This window comes from Pelophylax lessonae (assembly GCF_965119305.1).
Source record: "Pelophylax lessonae genome assembly, chromosome: 6".
NCBI lineage: Eukaryota > Metazoa > Chordata > Amphibia > Anura > Ranidae > Pelophylax > Pelophylax lessonae.
Genome location: NC_138773.1, coordinates 173062210 through 173074443, shown reverse-complemented (window position 1 = coordinate 173074443; position 12234 = coordinate 173062210). Strand labels below are relative to the sequence as shown.

The following is a 12234-nucleotide window of genomic DNA, read 5'->3' as shown; positions in this document are numbered from 1 at the left end:
ACACAATTTTTCAACAGGGGCACAGTTCTGGAGGATGACGAGGATGAGGAGGAGGAGATGGAGGAGGAGATGGAATCATGTTCACAGCAGGGTGGCACCCAGGCCAGCTCATGGCCATCACTGGTGCGTGGCTGGGGGGATACAGAGGACACAGACGATACACCTCCCACAGAGGACAGCTTTTCGTTGCCTCTGGGCAGCCTGGCACACATGAGTTATTACATGCTGCAGTGTCTCCGCAATGACTGCCGAGTTTCCCACATTGTAACGTGTGCTGATTACTGGGTGGCCACGCTGCTGGATCCCTGTTACAAGGACAACGTACCATCCTTAATTCCCTCACTGGAGCGTGATCGGAAGATGCACGAGTACAAGCACACGCTGGTAGACTCGTTGCTGGTGGCATTCCCACCTGACAGCGGGGGCACAGTGGAAGCACAAGGAGGAGGATGAGGTCGCCAACGCAGCCAGGACACCACCAGCACCTCAGAAGGCAGGGTTAGCATGGCCGAAATGTGGAAAAGCTTTGTCAGCACGCCACACCAAGCAGCAGCACCACCAGCTGATATGGAACATCTTAGCAGGAGGCAGCATTTCACCAACATGGTGGAGCAGTATGTGTGCACACGCCTAGACGTACTGAATGACGGGTCTGCCCCCTTCAACTTCTGGGTCTCCAAATTGGGCACATGGCCTGAGCTTGCCCTTTATGCTTTGGAGGTGCTGGCCTGCCCTGCAGCCAGTGTATTATCTGAACGTGTATTTAGCACGGCTGGGCGCGTTATCACAGACAAGCGCAAGCGCCTGTCCAGAGCCAATGTGGACAAGCTCATGTTAATTAAAATGAACCAGGCATGGTTCCCACAGGACTTGTCCATACCTTGTGCAGAATATACAGGTATACCGACCTTACCCAGCCATTGTTGTATTTTTGATCTTTCTTATTCTTTTGGGGTGTACCCTAATTTAAAAAGAAATGTAAAATTATAAACAAAAACCAGTGTTTGCTACCTCGTCCTCCTCCACCGCTGCTTCCACCTACACCACCACATCCACCGCCACCTCAACCTCCTACTCCATATGGGCCTCGTCCTCCTAGATCAAGATGATTATTTTTTATTTTTCAGTTTTTTATGTTATTTTAAGTTATTTCCCTATCCACATTTATTTGCAGAGCACTTGCCATGCTCTTAAAAAGATTTTGCTGCCATTTGCAGCCCTCTAGCCCTTACCATGTTTTTTTTAGAGCCATTTTAGTGCTCCAAAGTTCGGGTCACCATTGACTTCAATGGGGTTCGGGATCAGGGTAAAGTTCAGGTTAAGTTCAGGTCACAAACCCGGACTTTTTTTTCAAGTTCGGCCGAACCCGCCGAACCCGGACATCCAGGTGTTCGCTCAACTCTATTAGTAATGAATTCCTCTGTAAAAATACATATTGCCAAATCCAAAACTATTTGCCTAGTTTATGTTATTCATCATTCTCTATCCTGTAGACCTTCTAGTTTAGGGCACTTTTTTTTATAAAAAACGATGGCTCTCCTGTAACCAAATTTTAATTAATTTCAGCATTTAAGAAATGTATTCTGAGCCTAGGTTTGCAGGATTTCTGTTTGACACCCCACTCCCTTCGCATTGGGGCTGCGACGGATGAAGCCAGGTTAGGACGTGATTAAGAGATTGGGTAGTTGGGAATTTAAATGTTATGATATTTACGCCCACCCTAACCTTTCTCTTTGATTTTTTTTAGGTCAGAGACTCGGACATTCTTACATTTTCTGGGCGCATAAGAGGGCATCTCATCGTTGTTATACTGGTAACTTAAATCTCAATCCTAAAAATTATAACATTTTGTGGAAAAGAGTGAGATGGCTCTGATGGTCAAATTTGTATTACTCATTACATTTATCAGTTGTATTTAGTGTGGCCATCACCTTCTATGTTAATCATTCCCCTTGGTGGAAATGATGTGGGTCATATATAGACCTTGGACCTAGGTCAAACATAAATTGCATCATTTCAAAATGTCATCTCCAAACACAACAGTAATTTTCTTGGGAATAATTCCCAAGCTACTATGGCTATGACATCTTGATTTCAAGAATTTTGAAAAAATTAGGAATAGGGTGAATCCCTACATTGATAAGTTCATGCCTCTTATAGGAGGGTTCTCCTTCTGTCATTTTGATTTGAAAGGCGGTTTTCCAGGCTTGTATCGGGAAGCTTCGTCCTTCTTTCCGATATAGACCTGTACATTTTCAAATCGGGGTTGCAAAACATGATCGAAATAGCCATAGGTTTAGGGTAGGCCGGGCTTTGGTCTTTGGAGAAAGCCCTAGCTTTTTGGGGACTTTTGTTACAAAGTTGAAGTAAGTTAATTTGCTTGAGTCATTAAGGCTAAGAAAATTTGTGAATGTTAAATAGATTTAATATGAATTTGTAATATTGTTATGGAAATTTTTTTTTTTTTTTTAAACCAATGAAAAGTGCAGCATCCAATTTATGCCAATATTAGAGTGTGGTGTTTTAGTATTCATTTATTAGATTGTATTTGGAGATGGGGGAAGATGGTGTATAGTGCAATCCCATGTAAAAGAAGGATACAATTTATTTGGCCGTACCTTCATGGGGTTGTCTCCGCCTTTTCCCCCTGATATTTAAAGCATTACCATTGATTAAAAATACAATGCAATTCCAGGGACGCTGGCCCTCTAACTATTCCTGCTCACCTTTGGGCAGGTAGGAATAGGCCAATAGGATTTGGTGGAATTTTCTGGAAGCAGTGGGGCTCAGTATATAAAGGCCCCTCCGTTACAGGTATCCTGCTGCTGGTCAAAGAAATGATATAAGAAGAGCTACTCACCCTCCCTCCTGTCGCATGCACCTTATGTGGTGCGTCATCTTTTCATCAAAGGGGAACTTTTGGTATGAAGTTCATTCGCTTGAATCATTAAGGCTAAATTGATTTGTTATTAATTTATAATATGGGTATGGAAAATGATATATTTTTTTAAACCAATAAAAGTGCCGCGGCCAATTTACCTGTATTAGAGTGTGATGTTTTATTATTATTTGTATTAGATTGCTTTTGGAGATAGGGGAAGATGGTGTGGAGTGCAATCCCGTGCAGCCGTCCAGCCTAAACTTTAACCAACTCTTAGAGAAAAGTAAACATGCTTGTTGTAAACAATGCCCTGATCTCGTCTTCTAAAATTTACTTGGAGCTGAACCCTGAGATTTAAAAAAAAAAATACCTTTGTACCACCACCACACGCACACACACTAAAAGAAAGAAATACTTGTTAAGTCTAAGGGTACAGGAATAAGCATGGTTTGTGATTCGCCTAGTACTTATCACCTCTTTACCTTGATGCTTCAGGTTGTACGTGGGCCCTCGCTGTTCTCATGTACAGTAAGGGATTATTGTTCTTGTATCGTATGTGATGATGTCAGTGTGCAACCACGACCTGGAGTGCCAAAGAGAAGAGGTTTTGGGGGATAAATCACACAGAATGTGGGAAGCCTGCTGGAGTGAAAGATAAGATAAATATTACAGCTTATCCCTCTAGCCCTAGACTTAACGAGCATTTAACCCTTGCAGTGAGGGGAGGCTGTTCATTAAGGATTTGTGACAGAATTGTATTTGAAATAAAGGCCCCTAAAGAAAAAGACAAGTGAATACACTAGGATGCTACTCTTAAACAAGATATTTCAAAAGCCCATGAGGCTGCTGAGGCACAATTAAAATTCATGACTGCACTAGATTAAGTGCACAAAGTACCGAAAACAACCATTACTCTCATGCAAACATTAGTAGACAAAGGTAAAACAAAATCTTTTACAAAATGTGGCAGTTGGGTAATGAAACATGGCAAATGTCCTGTAAAAGAAAGGATGTGTCACAAAGACAAAATGAGCAATCCCTGTGTTAAGATTTGTTGCTCCAAAGAATATTTATGCAGTGTCTTATGTCAATTTGGGTGATGTATTATTTGACTTCAAATGATGCCAAAGGAATGTGCTACCTTTTTATTTGTAAGGAATGTATTTTGGTAGAAATGGGATTCAAAGCCAGTTTTTTTTATACACATCAGAAACAAAAAACACATTTGTATATGTAGCACTGCCCCCTTGAGCACTGCTGGATTGTTCACCTTGGGATCCCCCTGGGTTAATGATAGCAACTGCAGCATGCACAATTTGACTCTTTACTCTTTGGCTTAGTCAATGAACAGGCTAGGGGATGTAGTTGTTTTTTTTATTTTATTTAAATTAGGGATGGGAGAAGGGAAGAGTGGAATATTCCAACTTGAACTATTCACAGTAGATGAGGACTCCTGCCTGAAGATGCAGCCAGGCTGCAGATTCACCTTGACACTAAATGAATCTAGGATTAAATCTCTATGTAGATGACTTGTTAGGATGAATTATCTTCGGGATACACAACCAGTACCCCCTTTCACTCCACCTGCTGACACCCGTCCTCTGACTATCCTATACCGGGGTGGCCCCCCTCAGGTCAGGCCCCTAGACACAATTCCCTGTACTCATGATACTGTTTTTCGAGGGTCTCCAGTGTCTCTACCCCTTCAGTCAGCTCTCATGGACCTCTCTGTTCAGCTCCTTCCTTCTGGTCCCCGGCCGACCGCCTGTAACCATGTGCCACTGCTGCAGAGGAGGAGCTAGCCGCCACCCTCCCTCCGGGTCTCTGCTTACCAGCCATAGACCCCGCCGCACATGTGCTCCTGGCTTTTATACTACACCCCACAATGCACTGATACAGCCAGTCTGTGCCAATTACTGGGGCTGTATCAAAGCCTATGTACCCATTGGTCAGATTTCCTCCACTGTCCAATATGCCTCCCTATCGGACCAATGTGACACATTCCCCAGACCAGATGAATCACACACTGAGCACCATGAGCAGACCTTACTCACAGATCCTGCTCTCTGGTAGGCAGAAAGCAATATACATTTGCCTACTGCTCCTCTGATAGGCAGACAGAGCCAAAAACTATACTCTCTATACACTAGCAAACATATGCTACATATATTATAAGCACAATGGTTAAACCAGCGCTGTGACTTCGAGCTTGGCTAGACCTAAAACAAATACAGAGTCAAAAAATTATTCTTTTTTTCCAAATGGAAATGCAAAGATCACTTTCTATTTTTATCTGGTAACTGTAGGTTATTGGATTGATACAAAGAATGTCTAGAAGGTTTTTTTTTAGTCTTTTCTTTCATTACCTGTTTTTAGTCTATGAATTTGCTTTGATTAATGTTACTCTGTTTATAATAAAAGAATTATTGATATTGCATAAAACAAATAATGCAGCAGCGTGTATTCCTTGCAGAGGCCCAATCAGTGATAAAAATAACTTCCCTTTAGATAAAAAGATGTGAGAATTACAGGATGGAAAATTAGGTGTGTTTGTTAAGATTGATGAGCCACAGAAAGAGTAATTTAATGGTCATAGTTGGAAAACTATACACATATGAGCTGTGGATTTGCATAGATCCTGGAGGCCTAAATGAGGCAGAAATGTGGAAGCACTATCAAACACTCACATCAAAAGACAAGTTTGCTAGAGCAAAATGCTGAATGATAGGTCACCGTATTGAAAGTCAAAACTACAAAAATGTATGCTTATAGCATTTTAAACGCCAAGTAAGGGGTTAGTTTAAAAAGCCTACTATGTGGCATTTGATCTGCACAGCAAGTATTTCATATTAAAGTACATGAAATTTTTAGGACTCAGGGGGGTTGTCTTTTATAAGGTCTGAAAGATGCTTTAAAGAGCCAGGGAAAATTAGTTATATTCAAAACAGAGCAAATAAAAACATTTCAGCCAAGTTTTGTTATCAGAGGACCTAAATTCAAATCTAAATAGTACTGCTGAATAGAGTTGGGAGAGGCCCGAACATCGCCTGTTCACCTGTTCGGTGAACACCTGAATTTGCGGGGCGCTCGGCAGGATGTTCGCCTACCGAGTATCCCACAATGCACTGCGTGCTGCACAGTGCATTTTAGGGCCATAATTCGATGAAGCAATGCATCTGACTGCTTTTCCCCATCAGGGCACAGAGCACAGTCAGAGCCATGATTGAACAAAGTCATGATGACTTTGTGCAATCATGGCTCAGTGCTCATAGTCCCAGCCCACACTATAAAAGGTTCCTTCCCAAAAGAACCCTTTGCAGTGTGTTGTTGGAGTGGAGATAGAGTATGGCTCCGTTTGCTTCTAGTGAGTTAGTGTGTTATTGTGACTCTGAGTGTAGAGTGTCAGTGTAGTGTTAGTGTAGTCTGAGCATAGTGTGAGTATCATGTGAGTATAGTGTAATGTCAGTGTAGTGTGTCAGTGCAGTGTTAGTGTAGTGTGAGTATAGTGTGGTATGTCAGTGTAGTGTCTGTATAGTGTTCGTATAGTGTAGTGTCAGTGTAGTGTTAGTGTAGTGCAGTGTTAAACACAGCACATTTAGTGATGTATACAGTGCTGCAGCAGAGGGCCATCAACGAGTACCTGTGTGAGTATGGCACAAGGACAGGCTCAGGAAAGCTCAGCTTTTTTCTCTATGCCAATGGCTGCTGATAAAGGATGCATGCACTGTATTGTCACCATTTGAGGAGGTGACAAGGATGGTGAGCCGTGACAATGCATGCATCAATGATACTATGCCTTTTGTGTTCTTGCTGGATCATACTCTGGGCGGCATTATGGACAGGGCACTCGAGGCAGAGCAGTGGGAGGAAGAGGAGGACTTCCTTTCCTCTCATGGCTCGCTTTATGCAGATGTCATTCTTGTGACGCAACAGAACACACAAGAGGAGTGGGAGGAGGAGAAGGATTCTGTCAGTTTTGCAGGCATTGAAGCAGAGGAAGACATAGGTCATACCTTAAAAAGCTGGTTTTCAATCCCCAGAAACCTTGGGAGTAGTACATGGCTGGGATGAGACAGTTCCAGATAGTGTAATCCTCAGTGAGTTTATGTAACACCTTTCCAGACTCTGGTAGGTTACAGTCTCATGGAAAAGGTAGTTTTGAGGCTTCTGTTGGTCAAAGGAGGACTGGTGGAGAAGGGTGCCGCCTAAGTGATGCATTTAAAAAATATTTAGCCCTCGGCGCCCAGGTCTGTCAGATTTCACATCCCATCAGCAGTGTCTGTATCATATAGTTGAAGATTATCTAGGGGTGAAAACAGAGCTTTCCAGTAGCTGATCCGCTGGGTTACTGGGTCATGAGAAAAGACCACTGGCCAGAACTTGCCCAGTATGCAATTGTGCTGCTGAGCTGCCCTGCATCCAGTATGCTTTCTCAATGGGCATTCAATGCTGTGGGAGGTTTTGTGACAGATAAAAGAGTGTGTCTGTCCACAGACTTCGTTGACGAGCCGACATTTGTCAAAATAAATCAGTCCTGAATTAGTAGCAGCTATCAAGCCCCTGATTGCGATGTCGCTGATTAAATGCTTTGGGATTTGGAATCTCTGCTCGGCTGTATTGGCTGCCTAGCTTGGTGGGTGTTGATTTTATCTTGAAGTAATTTTTTTTTGGTATAGATTTCATGGGTAAAATTAACACCCATGGACCAATTTTTCTGCACCTGTTTGACAGGTGCATACAAATTCCAGTTTCTTATAACAAGGCCAATTTTTGCTTTTTTTAAGATTACCTCTATAGGTTTATGGTGTGAAAGCACCACCAACACCTAAAGCCCAATTTTTACTTATTTGACATATACTTTACATTTTTTACAGAAAGGCCAATTCTTGCTTTCGTCAAATATACCTCTATAGGGTTACGGTGTAAAGGCACCACCAACTTTCAAAGCCCAATTTTTCCGCATGTTTGACAGGTACTTTAATTTTTTTCAGAAAGGCCAATTCTTGTTTTCATCAAGAGTTTCCTGCTTACTCCGGTGGTGTGCTATCGGAGCATTCTGCTGGGAAATTTGTTCTTCCTTTTACTGGTCTGTAGATCAGTGGCAGCTTAAGCGGCAGAATGGGTTTGCCACTACACCCAAAACCATTCCTTAATGGCCTTACTGGTAATCCAGTAATGGTGAAACTGAAGTGGGGTATGGAATACAAGGAATACCTGGTCTCTCTGGATGGCTACATGAACATGCAGCTCACCAAAACAGAAGGGTATAATGATGGGGTATTTGGACATCTTGGAGAAGTTCTAATAAGGTGCAATATTGTATTGTATATACGAGGACTAGAAGAGGAGGGGAAAGATGGTAAGATTAGAGAAAAAAAATATTTCCAAATTTGTTTTGTAAATTTATTTTGAAACTTCTCTTTTGAGGTTATTTTTGGTTTTTAAATGTTTTGTTAAGAAAAATAAACAGATTTTTTTTAAGAGTACCTCTATAAGGTTACAGTGAGAAGGCACCACCAACACCCAAAGCCCAATTTCTCCGCACCTGTCACTTCTACTCAAAGTCTGTGAAAGAAACAACAGACTTTATCCAAAAAGAATGTGTTAATCTTGGCCTGAGTGTACTATAATTTGGCTTCTTCACACAAGGCTTGCACACTGTGGTGCAAAACTTTGTTATTTCAAAAGTCTGCCAAAGAGACACCAGAATTTATCCAATAATTCTCTAATCTTGTTTCAAGTGCATGCACTAAATTGTGGCCTTATCAAACAGACTGGCTCCCCAAGCCTTTGTTTACAAAATAAAGAATGCTTGCAGGGAAAATCAATTTAAATATCATTTTTTTTCTTTATATATGTTCATTTTGCTGCAGCAGATTCTATACATGGTACAGATTCGCCATTTTACAGGCAGACTAAGGGGACCCCCCCCCCCCCCAGACACTATATTTAAAGGAATTTTTCATTTGTATTGTTTCACTTTAAGCATCAATAAAATCACTGCTTCTTTAAAAACTTTTTTTTTAAATGTTTTGCATTGATACATGTCCCCCAAGGCAGTACCTGGGCCCCCATACCCTTTTTATGGCCAATAACTTGCATATAAACATTCAAAATGAGGACTTTTGATTTTTGCGATGTTTGAGAGTTCTGGCATGAACCGAACCAGGGAGTGTTCGGCCCAACTCTATTGCTGAAATCTCTCTCACTAACTAAAAGCTGGTTGGAGCTGGAAACATTAGTCTGGTAAACAGAAAGTAGAGCTAAACCCAGTCACTAAAATCTTTTATAGGCTTTAACATGTGAATGTCATTTCAAATTTGTTTTATTCCAATTAAATCTACAGCTTTTATAAGAAAAACAAAATGGCTATCCTGCTATGAGGGCCTCCACATACCTGTCTCCCAAATGGGCCCTTGTGGATTACCCTGCCACATGACTCTGATGGAGATTACAAGTGCTCATGCATATATTGCGCAGGCATGGTCCACCATTTTCTCTGGAAGACATTCCAGACCACTGAAGTTCTGCTGGCGCTGTAGCAAGTGCCTGTTGACAGGGAGTGAATTGAAAAGGCTGGAGATCCAAAACAGGATAAAAGCAGTATTTTATAGCAAAAAATATTTATGATACACAATACCACACAGTTAGGGTCTGATTATAATATATTTCCATATCTGTTCAACTGATGTTTTATCACTCTTCCATAAAATAACACATTTGCCAAAATTAAACTCACTGCTAAGGCTGGAACATTAACATACTATGACATGTCTGAAGAACTGAAAACTCAGGTTGATATGCTTCCAATCCAAACACATACATGGTGCTTATAACAGCAAGAAAAAAAAGTCATTTTTTTATGTCTCTATCAGAGAGGGGCATATATCAGCTTTGCCCAAAAAGAAAGGGGAAATGTCCACATTTGTTTTTGTTAATCTATAGATATTGTGAGTGTGGAACAGGTAGCAGGTACAAAGCTCCCTGGGCAAAGCAGTCTCTCAGGCACAGATACCAAATCCAAGAAGGTAGTGACAAAACAATGTAGTGTTTTTTTGTTATATTATAAGTCTATATACAGCCAATACAGGTGCTGTACAGTGTCTCAGAAAACAAACAGGAGCAATAACTATACAGAAATACAGTGCCTTGCAAAAGTATTCGGCCCCCTTGAACTTTTCGAACTTTTGCCACATTTCAGGCTTCAAACATAAAGATATAAAACTGTAATTTTTTGCGAAGAATCAACAAGTGGGACACAATCATGAAGTGGAACGAAATTTATTGGATATTTTAAACTTTTTTAACAAATAAAAAACTGAAAAATTGGGCTTGCAAAATTATTCAGCCCCTTTACTTTCAGTACAGCAAACTCTCTGCAGAAGTTCAGTGAGGATCTCTGAATGATCCAATGTTGACCTAAATGACTAATAATGATAAATAGAATCCACCTGTGTGTAATCAAGTCTCCGTATAAATACATCTGCACTGTGATAGTCTCAGAGGTCCGTTTAAAGCGCAGAGAGCATCATGAAGAACAAGGAACACACCTGGCAGGTCCGAGATACTGTTGTGGAGAAGTGTAAAGCTGGATTTGGATAGAAAAAGATTTCCCAAGCTTTAAACACCCCAAGGAGCACTGTGCAAGTGATAATATTGAAATGGAAGGAGTATCAGACCACTGCAAATCTACGAAGACCTGGCCGTCCCTCTAAACTTTCAGCTCATACAAGGAGAAGACTGATCAGAGATGCAGCCAAGAGGCCCATGATCACTCTGGATGAACTGCAGAGATCTACAGCTGAGGTGGGAGACTCTGTCCATAGGACAACAATCAGTGGTATACTGCACAAATCTGGCCTTTATGGAAGAGTGGCAAGAAGAAAGCCATTTTTTAAAGATATCCATAAAAAGTGTAGTTTAAAGTTTGCCACGGGCCACCTGGGAGACACACCAAGCATGTGGAAGAAGGCATAGGCGTGCGCACGGGGTGTGCCGGGTGTGCCCAGGCACACCCTAATCACCCTCCCCTGTCCAGGGGCGGCAAGGTGTCCGCACACAGACACTGGTGTCCATCAGCGGTCCTTGCAGGTCCGTCGCACCACCACTGACTTTTTTCAGTCGAGTCTCACTGTCTCTGAGACTCCCTGAAATGTCAGTTACGGACATCCTTACACTGAAAAAAAATCCATTGGTTATAGCTGCTCCGCCTCTCTGCTGCCTCCTCAACCAATAGGAGCACAGTATACACGCCCCTTTCCCCAGCGCGCCTTGTTTGACATGAGAGCAGGAGATGCCGACCTGGAGAAGAGAGGAGAGGAGAGTACACAGCCTGCAGTGTGGGAGGGGCTGCAGCCTTTATAGAAGAAGGTGAGCTGGGGAAGATAAAACTAAAAGTATTCTTGTCAGTGCTTCCCCTGCTGGGGAGGGGGGGGGGGAGGAGGCTGTGTTTTCTCTTCCTATCTCTGAGTCTGTTGTTTTTTCTGTGCACTGCTTCTGGAGGGAGGATATGCTCTAACCTTCTCCCCCAATCTCTGCTACTCCTCCCTAATCACTACCTGCCCACCTCCTCCTCTTCTGCATTACTACATTCAATGTCCGTGAGCTGCTGGAGCACTACAAGTACCAGCATGCCATGAAATTGGGGCAGCAGCAGTGTGTTCAACCAGGCAGGCTGATATTTAGATGGAAAGTGCTGGTGTGTGTACTGTGTGTGTATATACTGTGTGTGTGTGTGTATATACTGTGTGTGTGTATATACTGTGTGTGTGTATATACTGTGTGTGTGTATGTATATACTGTGTGTGTGTGTATACTGTGTGTGTGTGTATATACTGTGTGTGTGTATGTATATACTGTGTGTGTGTATACTGTGTGTGTGTGTGTATATACTGTGTGTGTGTATATACTGTGTGTGTGTATGTATATACTGTGTGTGTGTATGTATATACTGTGTGTGTGTATGTATATACTGTGTGTGTGTGTATACTGTGTGTGTGTGTATATACTGTGTGTGTGTATGTATATACTGTGTGTGTGTATACTGTGTGTGTGTATGTATATACTGTGTGTGTGTGTGTGTATGTATATACTGTGTGTGTGTATACTGTGTGTGTGTATACTGTGTGTGTGTATACTGTGTGTGTGTATATACTGTGTGTGTGTATACTGTGTGTGTGTGTATACTGTGTGTGTGTATATACTGTGTGTGTGTATATACTGTGTGTGTGTGTGTGTATGTATATACTGTGTGTGTATATACTGTGTGTGTGTATATACTGTGTGTGTGTATGTATATACTGTGTGTGTGTATACTGTGTGTGTGTATACTGTGTGTGTGTATATACTGTGTG

General features: G+C 41.9%; 1 protein-coding gene across 1 annotated transcript in view; it reads left to right on the top strand.

The window, feature by feature from the left end:
* Positions 1-7999: 7999 nt before the first annotated feature.
* The window catches only part of LOC309557700 (small nuclear ribonucleoprotein F-like), a gene marked incomplete at both ends in the record, with an annotated part of 63305 nt that continues 59070 nt past the window's right edge, over positions 8000-12234 (top strand). Inside the window, one exon of the mRNA XM_082260480.1 lies at positions 8000-8240. Within this exon, the coding sequence (XP_082116606.1) occupies positions 8000-8240 (241 nt within the window). The remainder of the gene's footprint in view (positions 8241-12234) is intronic.